The sequence below is a fragment of the Miscanthus floridulus genome, chromosome 10, assembly GCF_019320115.1.
Source record: "Miscanthus floridulus cultivar M001 chromosome 10, ASM1932011v1, whole genome shotgun sequence".
Lineage (NCBI taxonomy): Eukaryota > Viridiplantae > Streptophyta > Magnoliopsida > Poales > Poaceae > Miscanthus > Miscanthus floridulus.
Genome location: NC_089589.1, coordinates 138,588,275 through 138,608,990, shown reverse-complemented (window position 1 = coordinate 138,608,990; position 20,716 = coordinate 138,588,275). Strand labels below are relative to the sequence as shown.

Below are 20,716 nucleotides of genomic sequence, written 5' to 3'. Positions count from 1 at the left end.
TTAACTTTTTTAGAAGTCAAAACCATAGTTAAAAAGGGACAGAGAGCGTATATCATTGTATTACCACGTAGGGTCATCTGCTGAAACCAACGTAGAATGTGCCCAGTTCCACCCCCAACTTCCAAAAAGTTACTGTAGTACCTGTCACATCGAATGTTTGCGGCCCGTGCATAGAGTATTAAATGTAGATGAAAAGAAAAACTAATTGCACAGTTTGGTGGGAAATTGCGAGACGAACGTTTTGAGCCTAATTAGTCAATGTTTGAATACAATTTGCCAAATAAAAACGAACATGCTACCGTAGCCCCAAAATCCAAATTCACCCAACTAAACAAGGGCTTATTGGACAAAGACGTTGCTTGCTTGCTTGCGTCTCTCTCTCAGGCCATCGACAAAGCAAAGCATGCAAGCGGGGCCGGGGACGGAGAGGACATGGTGGGCCTGCCGATCCTGTAGCTGATGAGTGATGATTGCCCGGCTGGTCAGCATAGCAGGCAGCTCCTATAGACGAAAGCAACAGAAACTAATTGCCTTGTTTAGGCCCGTTTAGATGCGAAAAAATTTGGCTTTTGGTTACTGTAGCACTTTCGTTTGTATTTAATAAAAAATGTTCAATTATGGACTATTTAGGCTTAAAAGATTCGTCTCGTCAATTACAGGCAAACTGTGCAATTAGTTATTCTTTTTACCTACATTTAATGCTCCATACATGTGCCGCAAGATTTGATTTGACGGAGAATCTTGAAAAAATTTGGATTTTGGGTGGGATCTAAACATGGCCTTAGTTTCAAAAAAAAATTCTAAAAAGTGCTACAGTAGCCATCACATCGAATCTTGCGATACGTGTATAGAGCATTAAATGTAGATGAAAAAAAACTAATTGCCCAGTTTGGTTAAAAATTGCGAGACGAACGTTTTGAGCATAATTAGTCTATGATTGAACACTAATTGCCAAATAAAAACGAAAGTGCTACCTTAGCCAAATTTCCAAAGTTTGGCCAACTAAACAAGGCCTAATAATGGTAGCGGTAAATTTTCTCCTTCACAACAAATTAAAATTAGAAACAACGTTAGTAATTATTGTTGATTTAATAATAATTAATAATAAAACCACTAACCACAGAAAAATTTGAGAGCAAGTATGTAGAGCGAGATACCTCATGATCGAATGCTACGATGGCCGGGACAGAGATGATCTCCGTTTGCATTACGCAACCTACAGACTACTAGTAGATCACCTCGAGTTGTGACCTGCCAGGAACAAAACGAAGTCTACTACAGGTAACAACAGCACTATCTACGCATCTTATGCTCACGTTGTGTGGTGTGTGTGACACGTATATCATTGCATTGGGCCCGGGAATAAGTGGCAGGTAGAGCCGTGTGTCTCATGACGTGCGTGGTTGGGGGTAGCTATGCTGAAAGGAATAATGGCGCGTCGTCCTCGGTACCAGTCAGATCCCACTAGTGTTTTTTCTCTCCTTCCTATCCTTTTCAAGTGGATGAGTAGGGAGCTTTTTCTCTGAACCCCAGTTCTTGCTCCGATCAGATCCCACTAGTGTTTCCACCCCACCACCTCTCCGCCCACCGGCCCTCACCCGGCCCCTCCCCTCCTCCTTTCGCTCCGGTGGTCTCGTCTATGGCCATGGGGGATTGCGAATCTGCCATCGTTGTAGATAGATATACCGACGTGTATTGATTGTAGTTTTTAGCTAGGTTTTGCCGATTCACGATCGACTCGATCACCATCCATCTTCTCCCTTGCGCCTTTGCTTTCCCCCTGTACGTCCTAGCTAGATCCAAGAGAGAAAGAGAGCACAGCATCCTGATCCATGGCAAGTCCCTGGAGCATCGCTGCGACGGGCTGGACAGTCACCGTAGTGGGTTGGCTGCTCTCACCCATCATCAGCATGATCATGAACAAACTCTCTGCCTACCTCATTTTTGACGCATCCAAAGAGCTCGACAAGTTGGAGGAAGTCACTGTCCCAGCTCTCAGGGAGACTCTGAGAGACGTCGAGGAGCAGAGGATGGTGATGAGGGACGAGGGGTCTGGATCTGATCTGGAGATACTGGACAAGCTGGACACACGTCTCAAGTCTGCCTTGTGCCAGGCGGAAGACATCCTGGACCTTGTCGATTACCACCGTATCGAGAAGGAACTGACTGGTGGCGACGACGGGAGATGGGTGCAGCGACTCATCCAGGCTGCTGGCGCATCCATTGTCGCCCTCGGCAGAGGGAGCTGGGCCTCGGTGCAGCGAGTTCTCCACGCTTCTGGTGCTTGCATCGCCTTCTACTGCATAGACATCACCCCAGCTCCTCTACTGCAATTGGTGCATAGCATGAAACAGAAGCTGGGGCAATTTTTCGGAGGTTGGAGTTCAGGTGAGGACGTTCTACCAGTTTCCCAAGCAACATCCACCGTCGGGGTCCAGAGGCTCTGCGGTTGGTGCAGCCACCTCACGAGCTGCTGTCGGTCCGTATTCAGCTGGTCCGCTCAGCGGATTGCAGAAGCCCGGGGTTACCGGGACTGGTCATATGAACAAGTTGGCATCAAAAGTGATCTGCAGGTAACATGATGAATTCAACTCAGCTCTCCTAGCATTGTAGCTATTTTCCTATAGCAGCAGTGCAAACAACACTATATGATCTTGCTGGTATTTATCCTCTCTCTTCTTCACATATGTTTTGCAAAATACGTCACTCTTATGTTCCTCGGAAGTGCTCCTTTTCCATGTTACTATAGTATATAGGAATATTATTCAGAGCGTAGTTATTACCCATTATATTGACCGAGTCCCAACACACGCTTAGAAAAGGTTATGTAGCTTGTACACGTGTTGGTGGTGTTTCCGTCTTCAATTGTCTCGGAATATCACACTTTATCCCAAAATAAAACAACTTTCTAGAGTTGTCCTAAGTCAAATTATTTTAAGTTAAACTAAATTTACAGAAAAAATAACATAAATATTTATGACATTAAATTAATGTCACTAGATACATCAAGAAATATATTTTCATAGTCTACTTATTTGGTGTCATAAATTTTGCTATTCTTCGCTATATAGTGGATAAAACTCAACATACTTATTTATTGTTGGATGAAGTTTAAATTTTTTTTCCTTTTTTGTTTCGATCTTATACAAGTGATTATGCATCAAGTGATGCATATATACACCAGATTTATCCATGATACATACAAGTTGATGGAGAAGCATCTGTAAAGAATTGAACAAAGGTCCCGTTCGGCTGGCAGAATCTTGGCTAAAACTGGCTGGTTGTGTGAAAGAGAAACACTGTTTTGCTGGATGAATGAACAATTGCCGCGTGAGGGGGACCAGCCGGCTGGCTGGAACCCTCCAGACCAGCGAACACGGCGAAAAGATAATAAGGATACCACAAAGACAGGCATGATAAAATACTCTGGATTAAAACTGCATTAATTGGGACAACCAATCTGCATCGGAAGGAAACTTATTAGGTGATTGAGCTGATGCACATCTTTGGGGAGAGTCTTAATACTACTAAATGGAGGCCCCAGTGGAGGTTACACATTAATTTGCATGGTACAATCTAGGAAAAAATATAAATCCTAAAAATAAATAATGTATATCTCTTCTTGTATGAAAAACAACATAAATTACACATAAATCCATATCCAAATTACCTAGCTTTGCCATAACAAACTATACTATAAAATAACCATACCACCTAAAACCTAAACCCTAAACCCTATGTTATGTATCAAAATGTGGCATTGTAGGTATACCCACCATGCCACATTATGATACATAATATAAGTAATATCTTCAATTGCTTCTAAATTTACACTTCGCCACATTATAATAAAGTAAAACAAATACCCCATCGAATATACATCTAAATTACCAATGCCTACTGTGTGTGTGTTAGAGTTTCCAATACATGGTGTAGTAATACACCAGAGTTTCCACTTGACGTAGCAACTAATAAGAACAAAATTTAAAAGCCAAAATCATTATGTCGCAACTAGACGAACCATATAATTTAAAGTAAGGTTTTAACTCAATGGATATTGAAGAAACCTGAAGGTGCCAAGTAGAGGGAGACAAAAAAATATGGATATATAAATGGAGAAACATACAATACATAGTTGGTAGCTACTTATATTTATACCTCCATATCGATAATTGTATGAAGCTTCTAATGTTTATGTCTTATGACCGGTGTTAGAGATTGAAAAGTATATACATGCATATTGTGTTAGTAACAAACTTCTAATATTTGTATCTTTGATTGATGATCCTAGTGTGTAGTAAAAGCGCACAGCTTGATGACTAGTAATAATGTAGCTACATGACTCATTTCAAGATTATTGGATAACTAGAATGATGCGTATCTTTTGTTCAAAATATACATACACATGGGACAGGAACAACTAATGTATCGTGATATATAGTTCCAGTCAAAAGCAGTCAATACACTCGAAGAGTTACTTGCAATTGCAGATGCAAGGTTGTTGGCCTAGCGCTATTAAATAAAAATTTCCATTATAATAAGATGAATCTGAATACTTGTTTTATTTATATATTAATTTGCATCCACTTTTACACTTTTATTTCGCACGTATAGAATGACGTGTTGAAAGTATTTATAAGTCGCAAAAAGAATATGTGGCTAAGATAATTGTTTGAAACTTCCTTCTTGCAGAAGGATGGCAATGTGCCTATTACTGGAAGAATCAGATTCAGGAAACAAATACAGGGCATAGCAGATATTCTCACTTCCTCGAAGAAATCAGGTCTCTTGAATCAGAATAGCAGCAGCACCTCCAAAAACAGTGCCAAGGAAAGCAGCAGCAAGCAGAAAGAGATTGACCAATTGTACAGAGTCATTAAACGGAAAGTGTTCGGTCGAGACAAGGACCGTGCAGATATAATTAGGATGCTTCGTGAGGGACCAGATACCAACGCACCAAGCTCCAGCACCGTTAGTCCTTATTCTGTGATTGGCATTTATGGCATTACTGGTTCTGGGAAGACTACCCTGGCACAATATGTTTGTGACTATGAAAAGGACGAAGGACATTATTTCAACCCTATCATGTTCATTCTTGTGGGGAAGACATTCAGCACAGGTGATATATTTCGTGATATGTTGGACCAGATCACACAGAGGCGGCCATCTAATGACGGTGATAGTCCTGAAAGTCTAAAAACACAGTTGCTGAAAGAATTGAAAGACAAACGCTTCTTGTTGGTACTGGATGATCTTTGGGTCAACGATGACAATCAGAAGGAACTGGATATTCTAGTTGATATGCTCACACTCAGTGCAGCCCGGAGTGGAAGCAGAGTCCTTGTGACAGCTCAAAAAGGGGATGCAGCTGGAGCTCTTGGTGCTCATCTGCAGCTCTTTCGAGTGCCTGATTTGGAAGAAAAGGTCTACTTATCATTGCTCATGAATCATGCAGGACCATTTGCAACTGATGATGAATATAGAAAATATGAGAACATTGGAAGAGAGATTGCAAACAGGCTATGCAGTTCACCTATTGCAGCAGTAACAGTAGGAAAGCGGCTTCAGAGGAACAACAGTATTAAGTTCTGGGACACAACAGCGAAACTTGACATGCTGAACAAGACCATGGGAGCTCTGTGGTGGAGCTATCAGCAGCTTGGTGTTGACATCAGGCGATGCTTTGCATACTGCAGCACTTTCCCCAAAGGACATGGATTAAAACGGGATGAGTTGGTTCACATCTGGATAGCTCACGGGTTTGTAAAAACCACGTGTAAGTCAACAGAGGAACTGGAAGATCTAGGGCAGAGCTACTTTGATCAATTACTGACATTCTCATTTATACAAGAACATAGAACATTATTTGGCATGGATCAGGCATTCAGAATTCATGACCAGCTACACGAGTTGGCAGAGAAGGTTTCTAGAAGTGAGTTCTTTAGAATTGGTTTGAATGACTCACCGGTAGATATCCCACGAGGGGTCCACCATCTTTTCATTAAGACAAAAAATGTAGCAGAGATCAATGAGAAAATTCTGGATCTGGGAAATTTGCGCACCTTGATCATTAATGTGGATCCTTATGAGAAGTATAAAAAAAAACCATGAAAACAAATCATGACTTAGAAAAATTCTTGGGGCGATTGTTCATGAGGCTGACGAAACTGCGGGTGCTGGTCATTGAACTAAATTTTTTTACATCAGAGTTGTCAGTCCCAGCATCTATTGATCATATGAGGCATCTACGTTATCTTGGTTTCAATTCTCGTCATGACTTGAACGGTCTGATTTTGCCAAGCACATTTAGCAAGCTTTACCATATCCAGACCATATATATTCCTTGCATTAGAGCATCCTGTCCTGAAAATATGGCTAATCTAATCTATTTGCGGCACATCTCAGATCCGCTTTCTTTCCCCAACATTGGAAGGCTGACGTCACTCCAGACAATGAGAAGCTTCTTAGTGAAGGAGGCACAAGGGTATGAGTTGAAGCAGCTGATGCATCTGAACAAACTTCGAGGCTCTCTAATTATATGGGGGCTTGGGGCTATCGGAAGCAAAGAGGAAGCTCTTGAAGCCCACCTATGCAACAAGAAGCGACTCAGAGAACTCAAACTGAGGTTCGACTTGGATAAGAGTTTTGGTCCAGACGTGGAAGCAGAGGTACTTGAGGGCCTTTGTCCCCCAAAGGATCTTCAAGAGCTCGAAATCTCGTTCTACAACGGTTCAAGGTATCCTAGCTGGGTGTTGAGTGGCCACCATCCAGATGCCCCAAAGCACCTGCACAAACTTGAACTCTGGAATTGCAGCCAGCTGGCAGCTATTCCTGAAGATAGTGAACTCTTCATTGGTCTGCGTGAGCTTGGCATTTACTCTTGTGACTGGGACAGGTTGCCGGAAAATATGGAGCACCTCGTGTCGCTCCAGTCACTGTGGATTTGGATCTGCCATAAGATAGAGCTTCTTCCGACGCTGCCTGACCAGGCTCTTAAGACGATTGATATCCTAGGGTGCCCCGTGCTCAGTAGAACCTGCAAAGAAGAGGGACACCCAAATTGGGATAAGATCCAGCACATTCCTGAGCAACGCATTTGGTAAGGAAAGATGAAGCCACTGTTCAACATACCAGCGACAGCTCAGCTGAGAAGCATGGTAAGTCTCTTGGCCGCCTTCCTTTTTCTAATCCATAGAGGTTGCTGCATTCCTACCCAAACTTTAATAATGATCCTTGGGTCTTACAGTATGTTTGTCAATCGATCCATCTGTGGAACAGGCAGCGGGGGACAAGTCTGTACTTGCAGCCAGGAAAGGCGTTCACATCGTAACGCAAACTGCAGGCCGCATCGCATGGTGTGGTGGGTGTTCTCATCCCTGATTGGTTGTGGGTTTGTGCTTTTTTCCCCCTTTCCTTCACTCTATAGTCTATCCTTTATTTGCAATAGGACAATTAATGGCGTGCAAATATAGTTTGTTTACTGTGATCCATGAGCGCGAGAGATAATGATGTACTCATGTGTTCCCAATTGTTGAGTGAGTAAAGCTCATTGTAGACTGTAGAGCTTGTGAACTACATTGTGATTCAAAAGAACATATACATTCTGGTCAATTCTTGCAAGAGACAGTTTGGTTTGTATATGAGATTTGTTCTTATGACCATAAATCTGGTATATTCTTGTTGATTTGGTTCGATACGCCCTGTTCTTTTCTGCCCTGTTTTTGAGCTTCGTCCAACTCTGCATACGTTTGTTTTGTGAACCTCGGTGCCTGCCTGCATGCTTGTACGACTTTATTCAGTGTGGGTTACTTATAGGTCTGCCTAGCCAATCTTAGGCCCATGAAATGTTGGAGTATCGCATAGGGTGTCACGTGGGAGTGTCCAGATAGTAATAATAAAATAAATTATACAAGTCCATAGTAACCCATGAGACGAATTTAGTAATCCTAATTAATCCGTCATTAGCCCATGTGTGTACTGTAGCACCGCGTTGTCAAATCATTGACTAATTAGGCTTAAAAAATTCGTCTCGCAAATTAGTCGTAATATGTACCATTAGTTATTTTCTAGTCTATATTTAATACTTTATACATCCGTCCAAATATCTGATACGAACTAAACTTTAGAGGAGGAAACAAGTCCTGTACCACCACGCCACCTACGGCGCGCTCATATGCTGTGCAGTGCAGTCGTGCACATATGAACCCCATAAAAGAACCATAGATATATCCCCTCTGTGACCCACCATGCACTTCATGTAAGTGCAGCAGGACGAGACGAGCGTTGATGGGAATTGACAAATAAGCATGCATGGGCGGAGGACGCGATGGGCCGGCCTCTTCCTGCGGCTGACCATGAATAATGATTCCGTCCACGCCTCCACGCTCATACTACTACTACTGACACTGAATTCTGGGCAGTGGCTGCCAACCAGCAGTGCGATGGTGGGGACTGGACAGGATGGGCGTCACATGCATGCTGTACGTTTGGTGCAGCCCCTGCAGACGACCACAGCAGGTCAACAACTTTGCTTGCTCGTACGTCCAAGGTGATATATAATGGCAGTCTTCGATTTCTGTCCTTCACAACAAATGCAACACATGTAGCTAATTATTAATCCTACTCTCCGATCCGCAGAAAATAAATTTTGACAGCAGGTATATACATCATGCAGAGATAACTCAAGAAACGCGCTACGATGAGATTGGGAGAGAGGGCGGGCGGGCGGGCAGATCAGCAATTTGGAAAATTGCAATGGCAATAAGAAAACGGCAGCCCCATGATTAAAAAAGTGGGTGAGGGTTTATTCAATCCAAGAATATAGCTAGCCGTACGTGTGTCCTGCTCACTGTTTTTCGCTCCCTCTGCCCATCTATATCTATGTCCTTTTTCACCGGAGGGATAGATGGACACGGCAGCAGCTAGGACTGCTGTAGCCACACAGGTGCAGTATGCATTATTGGCCCCGTTTGGGTGTTTTTAAATCCAGCTTGATTCGTTTCTTTTATCATTCGGAATAGTATTTTCCTCTCACAAATTCCTTCAGATTCATCCAGATTCCTCCAAGCTAACCGAGACGGTTGCTTAAGAACAAACGCCTCGGTTAAGCGATTAACCGAGGCGGTTGCCCTAAGCAAACCGCCTCGGTTAATACTGATTAAAGGAGGCGGTGGGCTTAGGGCAACCGCCTCGGTTAATCGTTTAACCGAGGCGGTTACGTTACAACAACTGCCTCGGTTAATATGTATTAATCGAGGTGGTTAAGCTATAATGCTCGTCTCGATTAAGCATTAATCGAGACGATTGCTGGCCCGGCTGTCCTGCCTCGAATAACTGAGGCGGGCAACCGGGCCGTCCGCCTCCGAGGCCATTTTGAAAACGCAGCGCAAAATCTTTTGTGTAGTAGTGCAAATTAGTAAAATACATCTTACTAGATTGTCATGGTTGTGGAAGTCTAATCATAGTATCCCATCCTAGCATTTGCCCTACAGAGGTGCAGCCCCTGCAGACGACCACAGCTGGTCAACAACTTTGCCTGCTCGTACGTCCAAGGTGATGTATAATGGCAGTCTTCAATTTCTGTCCTTCACAACAAATGCAACACATGTAGGAGTAATTATTAATCCTACTCTCCGATCCGCAGAAAATAAATTTTGACAGCAGGTAGATACATCATGCAGAGATAACTCAAGAAACGCGCTACGATGAGATTGGGAGAGAGATCAGCATTTTGGAAAATTGCAATGGCAAGAAGAAAACAGCAGCCCCATGATAAAGAAAGTGGGTGAGGGTTTATTCAATCCAAGAATATAGCTAGCCGTACGTGTGGGTCCTGCTCACTGCTTTTCGCTCCCTCTGCCCATATCTATATCTATGTCCTTTTTCACCGGAGGGATAGATGGACACGGCAGCAGCTAGGACTGCTGTAGCTACACAGGTGCAGTATGAATTATTGAGCCTGCCGAGTACGCGTTCGCACCTTCACTGGTTGAAATACTACACAGGTGCAGTATGATGTGATCCATTTCAAGTAAAGGCCAGTATATGATGTGATCCATCGGGCAGGCAATTGTTGCTGGCAGCTACCTCTGTGCTTTTTCTTCACCGCTTTACCGTCCAGCTAAAACGTAGCTAGCTAGGGTTATCATTGCACGGCCACGCACCATCATGACGATCATGCCACGTGTACGGCTCATATGCTAATCAGATGAACCTGCACATTTGTTACAGTGTACCCCATCCAAGAACTTAACAAAACCCCAGCATGGGACGTTAGCCATTGCTCAATTATTGCGTGCCCTTCCCATCCTTTTCAAGTGAATCGGAGTAGCCAACTTTTTTTTCCCAACCGGCAAACCCCTCCGTGTTCTGGGCTTGCCAGTTGCCTTTCCTCAATCGAGTTGGTTTGCGATTCGGTTTTGGATCCATTTTTTGCGTAGAAAACTTAGTGAATACGCTTTGGATTAGTTTTATACTGGAATAAGACCATCCCCTCTATATATATGAGTCCCCTCTATATATATGAGAGTATCACAGCCAATTTAGGATTAAAACTTGATCAAAAACACAACACATACCATCTTTTTTCCTACTTTTCTCTTTGCCTTGATGTTCGTCACGTCTTCTAGCGAGATTTGGTAGCATTCTAAATAGCCTTGCCGACCCTAGGACACCCTCTACGTGCTCCTCCCTAACATGTCATCACGAGACGTGTTCAGGAGTCTACCACGCGAAAAACGAGCTCAACATTGACATAACTGATCTCTAGACCGATTTGGTTGATCTGCTACGTTCTTGCTACAATCACGGTCGTTTGTGGACCACGGGCATGCTAGCCCTTGCTAACGTGTGATGCGGATCCTATTCGGCATCAACAATCACGTTAAAATATATCCATTGATAATAAAATATTTGATGGAGCCTGCCGATCACGATGACTTGGCTACTATTATCAATATAAAATATATGGGCAGGACTTGCGGAGGTTCACATTTTTTCTAAAGTAATTACCCACCTCTGACCTTATAATAGATTAATAAAAAATGAGAGATGCTATATTTCAGGTGGCTAAAAAATATAATAAGCCTTTTCGCTGGTTGGTTTCTGGGCTGATAAGCCTGGCTAGTGCTGGTTTGTTGTAAAAGAAAATACTATTGACTGGCTGATAAGCCCTGGCTGAAACCAACAAATGAACTCGGCTATTGATATAGTCTATAGCAAAGTTGTAGTTCTCGTTAAGATCTACAACTTTGTAGTTGACAACTTGTTTATCTGAAATCGTTTAGCCCCAAATATTTGTTTTAAGCTCTCTAATTTGAAATTCAAAACTTTTTGGAATTTTCAAACGACCTCTGTTGTTGACGTAGTCTACACCAAAGTTTGTATCTTTCAACATGTTCTATGACTTTGTAATTGATAATATTTTTTTGGGGTTGTTTAGAGGCCCAAATGTTGGTTTAAAATTCTTATATTCGAAATTCAATTTCTTTGATTTTTTTTAAAAAGAAAAAAATTGGGCCTCTAAACAACATCAAATAAATAAGTTGTCAACTACAAAGTTGTAAAACATGTTGAGATCTATAACTTTGGTGTAGACTATATCAACATCAAAGGCCATTGGAAAATCTAAAAAAAATGAATTTCAAAATTAGAGAACTTAAAACAAATATTTGGGGCTCTAAATGATTTTAGAAAAAAGTTAACTATAAAGTTATATATCTTAGTAAGAACTACAACTTTTCTATAGACTATATCAACATCCGAGGTCATTTGAAAATTTTAAAATTTGAATTTCAAAATCTGGTAACTTAAAATGAATATTTGAGCCTATAAAATTTATTAAATAGAAAAGTTATCAACTACAACGATGTAGATTTTGTTGATCTTTACAAGTTTGACATAAAATTTATATTCATATAACTTCATATGGAAAAGTTATGCTTTTTATATATATAAGAGAAAGAAAGACCAAATGGCAGGTGGGTCCCACAGCCACATCAACAAAACCACCCAAGAAACCACTTTGAAATGGTCAAGGGGGGTATTTTGCCTGGTTTTAAAAGTTAAGGAGGGTATTTTGCCCGGTATTGCATTTTGAGGGTCATTCAAAATCAGTGACTACTTAGGGTGGTGAATCAGACTACTCATTTTTACACGTGTCATTGATTTTTTTTCTAGACAAACATAGTTTCCTTATTATGGGCCCGGATATCCTCATCACAAGGCTAAATATCCAACCATAACAGAGTAGACGACCACAAGCAGGTAAACTGTAACTTTGCTTGGTCCTACGTCCAAGGTGATATATAATGGCAGTGGCAGTCTTCAATTTTTCTCCTTCACAACAAAACCAAACATTTAATTAATTATTAATCCTACTCTCCGATCTGGAGAAAATACCATTTCACAGCAGGTATATATACTGTATCCATCATGTAGAGATATCTCAATAATCGCTACGATCGAGGGCTAGGACTGCTGACAATATATCCGTGTTTCATGTCCTGGTTGTTGGGTCGCTCTGCTGAAATGAAATAAAGCTAGGGACGGCGCGTGCTCTTTAGCAGTCATGGGTTCTAAATTAAAATCTCATCACGTCTGGTTCATCCTACGATCCTTCACTATTAGTAAACAGACGCGATCGATGAGATTGGGAGAAAGCTCCGTGTTTGTGGGGGCATCGCTCTGCCTCCTATCATGAGGCTAGGCCCACTAGAAAAAAAGATTATTTCTAGAAACTCTCACAAAAATTAGAATCATCCAGCTATCAATTATGTAGACTATAACGAACATTGATAATAACAACAATAGGATGTATGCTATTTTCTAAATAATTACCGCTCTATGAATGTGTAAATCAATATAAGGTAACACATGAGTCATTATTTAAATTACTCACTTATGCTATTTAGACACATGAGCCCGGCCGCCCCCACCTCTCTTCTTCCCCGGTGGGATCCGGCGCGGCCACCCCTCCTCTCCCTCTCTTCCCCGGCTGGGATCCGGCCCGGCCGCCCCCTCCTCTCTTCTTCCCCGGCGGGGATCCGGCGCGGCCGCCCCTCCTCTCCCTCTCTTCCTCGGCGGGGATCCGGCCCGGCCGCCCCCTCCTCTCTTCTTCCCTGGCAGGATCCGGCGCGGCCGCCCCTCCTCTCCCTCTCTTCCCCAGATCCGGCGCGGCTCCCCATCTCCCTCCCGTCTCTCCCTCACTACGGCGGCCCCTCTCCCTCCCTCAGCGTCTCTCCCTCCCTCCGGCAAGGCTGGTGCGGGCGGCCTGCCCCGGCGACGTGGATGCAGCCAGCTCCGGCTCGAGCGGCCCCGGCGGCGCGTCGCTCCACCACCTGAGCAGCGGCCAGATCTGGCAACTTCGAGCAAGAAGGCGTGGAGTTCGACGAAGGGCGGTCAGATCTCAGCGGTGGGCCGCTCTCCCTTCCCCTCCACCTCCAGATCCGGCGGCGGGGGTCTTGATCCGACAGCAGGAGGCCGGATCCCGGCGCCGGGTGTCTCGATCAGGCAGTGGGAGACCGGATCCCGCGCGGCGTGCATCTCGATCCGGCAGCGGGAGGCCAGATCCGGCCCCTCCCTTCTTCCCCAGCGTGGTGCAGGCGGCGGCGGCGGCAGGCGTGGATGGTGGTGGCGGCGGTGCTCCTAGTGGTGCGGTGCCTTTTTTTATTTTTTTTGAAAAAAAAGTTTGACAAGTGTTTTTTTGCACTCGGCAACGTCTTTGTCGAGTGCCTGACAAAAAACACTCGGCAAACTAGCGTTTGCCGTTAAAGGGGTTGCCGAGTGTCGTTTGCCGAGTGTTATACTCGGCAAACCCTTTGCCAAGTGTTTTTGGGGATTCGCCGAGTGCCCCTGGCACTCGGCAAAGATCCTGAATCCGGTAGTGACGCTATATTTCAGGTGGCTAAAAAATACAATAAGCCTGTTCGCTGGTTGGTTTCTGGGCTGATAAGCCTGGCTAGTGCTGGTTTGTTGTAAAAGAAAATACTATTGGCTGGCTGATAAGCCCTGGCTGAAACCAACAAATGAACTCGGCTATTGATATAGTCTATAGAAAAGTTGTAGTTCTCATTAAGATCTACAACTTTGAAGTTGATAACTTGTTTATCTGAAATCGTTTAGCCCCAAATATTTGTTTTAAGCTCTCTAATTTGAAATTCAAAACTTTTTGGAATTTTCAAACGACCTCTGTTGTTGACGTAGTCTACACCAAAGTTTGTATCTTTCAACATGTTCTACGACTTTGTAATTGATAATATTTTTTTGGGGTTGTTTAGAGGCTCAAATGTTGGTTTAAAATTCTTATATTTGAAATTCAATTTCTTTGATTTTTTTTAAAAAGAAAAAATTTGGGCCTCTAAACAAAATCAAATAAATAAGTTGTCAACTACAAGGTTGTAAAACATGTTGAGATCTATAACTTTGGTGTAGACTATATCAACATCAGAGGTCATTGGAAAATCTAAAAAAAAATGAATTTCAAAATTAGAGAACTTAAAACGAATATTTGGGGCTCTAAATGATTTTAGAAAAAAGTTAACTATAAAGTTATAGATCTTAGTAAGAACTACAACTTTTCTATAGACTATATCAACATCCGAGGTCATTTGAAAATTTTAAAATTTGAATTTCAAAATCTAGTAACTTAAAATGAATATTTGAGCCTCTAAAATTTATTAAATAGAAAAGTTATTAACTACAACGATGTAGATTTTGTTGATCTTTACAAGTTTGACATAAAGTTTATATTCATATAACTTCATATGGAAAAGTTATGCTTTTTATATACATAAGAGAAAGAAAGACCAAATGGCAGGTGGGTCCCACAGCCACATCAACAAAACCACCCAAGAAACCACTTTGAAATGGTCGAGAGGGGTATTTTCACTACGTAGAAAAAAGGTTTTTAGGGACGGCTGGTAACCCTCTGTAGGGGGGTTTTGCCAGCCGTCCCTATGAAAGGGTGGCTACAAATCACTGATTTGTAGGGGCGGTTCTCAGGCCGCCCCTACAAATCGATTTGTAGGGGCGGCTGGTGTTATTAGCCCCCCTACAAATCGATTTGTAGGGGCGGCTGAATATTGAACCGCCTCTACAAATCAATTTCCAGAAATCACGAAAAAAGGGGCATAAAATAGCAAATTTTTTAATCCAATGAGGTCCCTACTGGCAGCCACACATATCCTCGCTTTACGGTTGCAGCATTTTTTTACGATTTTTGCACACTTTGCGCCGGCCGAGTTTCGAACCCGTGATCTCTCGCTCGCGCGTAAACTCCTCTACCACTACACCTCATGATCACTTGTGTCTACGTTCCATTTTGGTTCCCCACATATTATACAAAACTGAGCATAAATTGATTATTTGAAGCCCTAAACTAATTCAAATGAAAAAGTTGTCAACTACAAAGTTTTATAACTTTTCGAGATCTACAACTTTCATTTTGGTAGTTTCTCCATCCGAGCTCGTTTACAAAATTTAAATTTCAAATTTGAGAAATTCAAACGTAGTTTTCCATGACAAGATGATTTCAAATAAAAAAGTTATCAACTACAAAGTTTCATAACTTTTTGAGATCTACAAATTTCATTTTTTGCTGTTTGTCCATCCGAGGTCATTTAAAAAATTCAAATTTCAAATTTTTTGAAATTCAAATGTAGTTTTCCTTGACAAGATGATTTCAAATTAAAAAGTTGTCAACTACAGAGTTTCATAAGTTTCAGAGGTCTACAACTTCTATTTTAATCATTTATTCATCTGACATAGTGGTAGTAACATTGTTCACAAATGTTACATATCCCTCTTATTGTTTATGAAACTATAAGAGAGATATGTAAATTTTGTGAAAAATGTTATTACCACTTTATCGGATGAAGAAATGACCAAAATAAAACTTGTAGATCTTGATAAGTTCTGCAACTTCTATGTTCATGATTTTTTCATCTGAAATCAATTAGTGTTCCAAAATAACGTTTGAAGTTGTTATTTTTTGAAATTCAAAATTCAAATAGATAAAACACAGTCACATAAAAAGATGGATAAAATAATAGTGATAAGAACACAATAAATTGATAGGGCATGATTTTAGAAATTTTTTGAAAAAAAATCATCAAATTTGAAGGTAGTATGAGGGGGAAAGACTAGTTACAAGTTTTAGCCAGAAATTAAAAAGAGAAATAAGAGTTCTTCAATAATTTCAAATTTTAATTTTAAACAGTATTTTTAAGTAGTAAATGATATCAACTGAAAAAGTTGTCAACTACAAAGTTTCATAACTTTTCGAGATCTACAACTTTCATTTTAATTGTTTCTCCATCCGAGTTTGTTTACAAAATTTGAATTTTAGTGCTTAATTTTTAATACTCGGTGTCTATTTGTAGAGGCACTTCAATATTGAACTGCCCCTACAAATCCAATTTATAGGGGCGGATGGATATAGAGCCGCCCCTACAAACCGGCTCATTTGTAGGGGCGGCTGATAACACAGGCCGCCCCTACAAATCCATTTGTAAGGGCCGCTCATTTTTGAGCCGCTGAAAGCTCTAGTTTGATTTTGGTGAATTGATGAAACCCTAAGTGCTAACCTAGTTCATCAAGTGATCATGAGATAGGTAGCACACTTCAAGTAGAGAATGGTGATAGCATGGAGATGATCAAGGGCCTAAACTTGAAGAGAAGAAAGAGAAAAACAAAAAGCTCAAGGCAAAGGTATAACTTATAGGAGCTATTTTGTTTTGGTGATCAAGACACTTAGAGAGTGTGATCACATTTAGGTTTGATAGCCGTACTATTAAGAGGGGTGAAACTCGTATCGAAATGCGGTTATCAAAGTGCCACTAGATGCTCTAACTCATTGCATATGTATTTAGGATCTAGTGGAGTGCTAACACTCTTGATAATATTTGTGAAAATATGCTAATACATGTGCCACATATGCTAACACATTCGGCGCTTTCGAGAAAATGAAATGCCTATTTTCTATTGCGCCGGATGCAAATTCTTGGTGGTTAGCACATTGGAGCAAGGGTGGAGAAGATAGAAGTGAGAACAGAGCTGATGCCAGCGTCGGTCCAGTGACCGGACGCTGGATCCAGAAGCACCGGACGCTGACTGCCTGCGTCCGGTCGCATTGACTGTCGGGACGGTGGCTAGGGTTTACCATCGGACGCTGGCTGTGTCCGGTCGAGGTGAACCGGACACGTCCGGTCGAGGAAAACCATGTTTCGACCCTTACTGTACTCAACCGGACGCTGAGGTTCCAGCGTCCGGTCAGTTTTAACCGAACGCGTCCGGTCGTGGTCGGTACCTTACTGGAAACGACCGGACGCTGGGGGTTCAGCGTCCGGTCAGTTGAAGCTACTGCGTCCGGTCAGCGTCATAACCGTTGGAATCTGACGAACAACGGTTGAAGGCGATGACACGTGGCGTCCATCGGACGACCGAACACTGAGGGCCAGCGTCATGTCAGTATGACCGGAGCGTCCGGTCAGAGCGCGTTTTGCCCAGTGAAGGGGTATAACAGCTCTATTTGATTGGGGCTCTATTTATAGCCCTATGGCTGGCTCAAGGGATAACTTTTGCACATTTTCATTAACATAGCAACCTTGTGAGCCTAGCCAAAGAACTCCCACTCATCTACATCATTGATTCATCATCATAGTGAGATTGGGAGTGATCCAAGTGCATTGCTTGAGTGATTGCATCTAGAGGCACTTAGTGATCGTGTTTCACTGTGGATTTCGCTTGTTACTCTTGGTGGTTGCCGCCACCTAGACGGCTTGGAGCAGCGAGGATCGTCGAGCGGAGGTGGTGATTGTCTCCGGCTCCGATCGTGGTGATTGTGAGGGGTTCTTGACCTTGTCCCCGGCGGAGAGCCAAAAGATACTTTAGTGAATTGCTCGTGGCTTGTGTGATCCTCATCTTGTGTTGGTTGTGCGGCACCCTATTGAGGGTTTGGCGTGTGAAGCCAATTAGCGCGTGAACCTCCAAGTGAGTGAATCACCACAACGAGGACTAGCTTGCCGGCAAGCAAGTGAACCTCGGTAAAAATCATTGTGTTCATCCTTTGATTCCGAGGTGATTGGTCTCTATTGTTATTCATCTTTGTGATTGATTGGTACTTCATCTACACGGCGGTATAATTATCCTAATCACTCTCTTTACTTTACCGCAAACTAGTTGACAAGCTCTTTAGTGTAGCTAGTTGTGAGAGCTTGCTTGCTTGCTTGGTTGGTGTGGCTGTTTAGTTAGTCTTTGAGAGCACACTAACATAGAATAGTGTCTTTGCTATTGTGTGAATAGACACTATCTAAACTAGAATTGTGGTAGGTGGCTTGTATTTTAAGTAGGCTAGCGCAACACTCGCTTCGCCTCATAATTGTCTAACCACTTTGTTAAGTGTTGTTGTAGAAATTTTATTAGGCTATTCACCCCCCTCTAGCCATTATGACCTTTCAGCCGCCCCTACAAAGAAAGCAAGACGTTGCTAGAAATTGTTTTTGTAGTAGTGTTTGCCTGGTTTTAAAAGTTAAGGAGGGTATTTTGCCCGGTATTGCATTTCGAGCGGGTCATTCAAAATCAGTGACTACTTAGCGTGGTGAATCAGACTACTCATTTTTACACCTGTCATTGATTTTTTTTCTAGACAAACATAGTGTCCTTACTATGAGCCCGGATATCCTCATCACAAGGTTAAATATCCAACCATAACAGAGTGGCCAAGCAAGCAACCATAACAGAGTAGACGACCACAGCAGGTAAACCGTAACTTTGCTTGGTCCTACGTTCAAGGTGATATATAATGGCAGTGGCAGTTGTCAATTTTTCTCCTTCACAACAAAAGCAAACATTTAATTAATTATTAATCCTACTCTCCGATCTGGAGAAAATACCATTTCACAGCAGGTATATATACAATATCCATCATGTAGAGATATCTCAATAATCGCTACGATCGAGGGCTAGGACTGCTGACAATACATCCGTGTTTCATGTCCTGGTTGTTGGGTCGCTCTGCTGAAATGAAATAAAGCTTGGGACGGCGCGTGCTCTTTAGCAGTCATGGGTTCTAAATTAAATCTCATCACGTCTGGTTCATCCTACGATCCTTCACTATTAGTAAACAGACGCGATCGATGAGATTGGGAGAAAGGGCATCGCTCTGCCTCCTATCCTTATGAGGCTAGGCCCACTAGAAAGAAAAAAGATTATTTCTAGAAACTCTCACAAAAATTAGAAGCATCCAGCTATCAATTATGTAGACTATAACGAACATTGATAATAACAACAATAGGATGTATGCTATTTTCTAAATAATTACCACTCTATGAATGTGTAAATCAATATAAGGTAACACATGAGTCATTATTTAAATTACTCACTTATGCAATTTAGATACATAATATATGTGATTTCTTAATTTTACATCTAAATTACGCCTTCTTACATTATTAAAAAAAACTAAACATCCTATAAATTCTTCATGAAATTATCAATATATTTATTATAAATAAATATTTAAATAACCATAAAGCATATATATATGTTTCTACATGATCCACTTCTATTAATGGCAATATATTAAAATTTCATTATAAATTAATGGCAATATATTAAAATTTGAATAAAATAAAGATACATATTGTGCCATCATGCAAGTCAAATCATGTGCATAAAAGAGAGATAAGTTTGCTAAAAATATACATGAGAGTAAATATATATTATGATCCAACAATCATGAAAAATATTTCCTACATTAATGATACTAACAAATTATTTAAAATTATTAATAACCATGACATATAACTTATATAAGCTATTACTTTAGATAATTTGTAAATTTTAACTAAAACATTTGGCATATCCTTATTAATAGTATAACCGTTACTGCATAAATAACTCTTTGACAACAAAATTCAAACATCTTGACACATGGGGAGGATAGTGCAGACTACAGGTGGCTATATCTTCCTGTTCTATGACACTCCTTTGTGCAAATTGTCATTATAACGCTGCGACCTGCTAGCACTACCGGAATTGCAAGCTTTGTCGAGTGCCAAGAACTTTGCCGAGTTTTTTTTTATCTCGGGCACTCGGCAAAGGCTAGTGCCCAAACTCGAACACTCGACAACGACACGACCCTCGGCAAAGCTGATCTTTGTCGAGTGCTCAAGATCGGCACTCGGCAAAGACGTCCTCTTTGCCGAGTGCTCAGACATGCCACTCGGCAAAGACTTTCTTTGCCGAGTGTCAACGTCTCACACTCGACAAATTTTGGCCCGCCGTTAAACCAGCCTGCCGCCGTCAGCTCTTTGCCGAGTGTACAAATGCAACATTTGGCAAAGAGGCTTTTTGCCGAGTGTAAAAAACAGACACTCGGCAAAGTATAATTTTTTTTTACTCCTGCACTTCAAAAATTTTCACCTCTCCACATACCACATGTGGTACTCCATGCTTAAGTTTGGTGTATTTTTGAATTTATTTGCTATATTTAACTAATTAATTGTATTTCAAGCAATTTTTTGAATTAAGTTAAATTTGAACGGCAAGTGATTCAAATATTTGGAAAAAATGAGTATAAAATTGATATTCATGTTATTCAACCCAGTTTGAGGCCTTACCTATAAGATTATAAGGGTTTTCGAACATCTTATTTCGGAAACACGACCCCGTGCGTGTGGTTGAATGGTTTTTAAATTCTATATAAAGCAAAGGAAGT

At 41.6% G+C, this 20,716-nt stretch overlaps 1 protein-coding gene across 3 annotated transcripts; it reads left to right on the top strand.

Annotated features, from left to right (window-relative positions):
* Positions 1-1,507: 1,507 nt before the first annotated feature.
* Positions 1,508-7,694, top strand: LOC136485836 (putative disease resistance protein RGA4). Of its 3 annotated transcripts, none has more exons than XM_066482659.1 (4): positions 1,511-2,573; positions 4,693-5,932; positions 6,406-7,157; positions 7,247-7,694. In XM_066482659.1, exons 1-3 carry the CDS (start codon positions 1,833-1,835, stop codon positions 7,101-7,103), a joined length of 2,679 nt encoding a protein of 892 aa, XP_066338756.1. In that variant the 5' UTR covers positions 1,511-1,832; the 3' UTR covers positions 7,104-7,157; positions 7,247-7,694. The 3 variants fall into 3 exon arrangements, with proteins under 3 accessions (XP_066338757.1, XP_066338756.1, XP_066338755.1); XM_066482658.1 differs by having other exon boundaries at positions 1,512-2,573; positions 7,279-7,694; XM_066482660.1 differs by lacking the exon at positions 7,247-7,694 and having other exon boundaries at positions 1,508-2,573; positions 4,693-6,285; positions 6,406-6,537.
* Positions 7,695-20,716: the final 13,022 nt, after the last annotated feature.

Coding starts and splice junctions, on each gene's coding strand:
- LOC136485836 (XM_066482659.1), top strand. CDS start 1,833: ATGGCAAGTCCCTGGAGCATCGCTGCGACGGGCTGGACAGTCACCGTA. Junction 2,574..4,692: donor GCATCAAAAGTGATCTGCAG/GTAACATGATGA, acceptor TCCTTCTTGCAG/AAGGATGGCAATGTGCCTAT. Junction 5,933..6,405: donor GGCAGAGAAGGTTTCTAGAA/GTGAGTTCTTTA, acceptor GGCACATCTCAG/ATCCGCTTTCTTTCCCCAAC.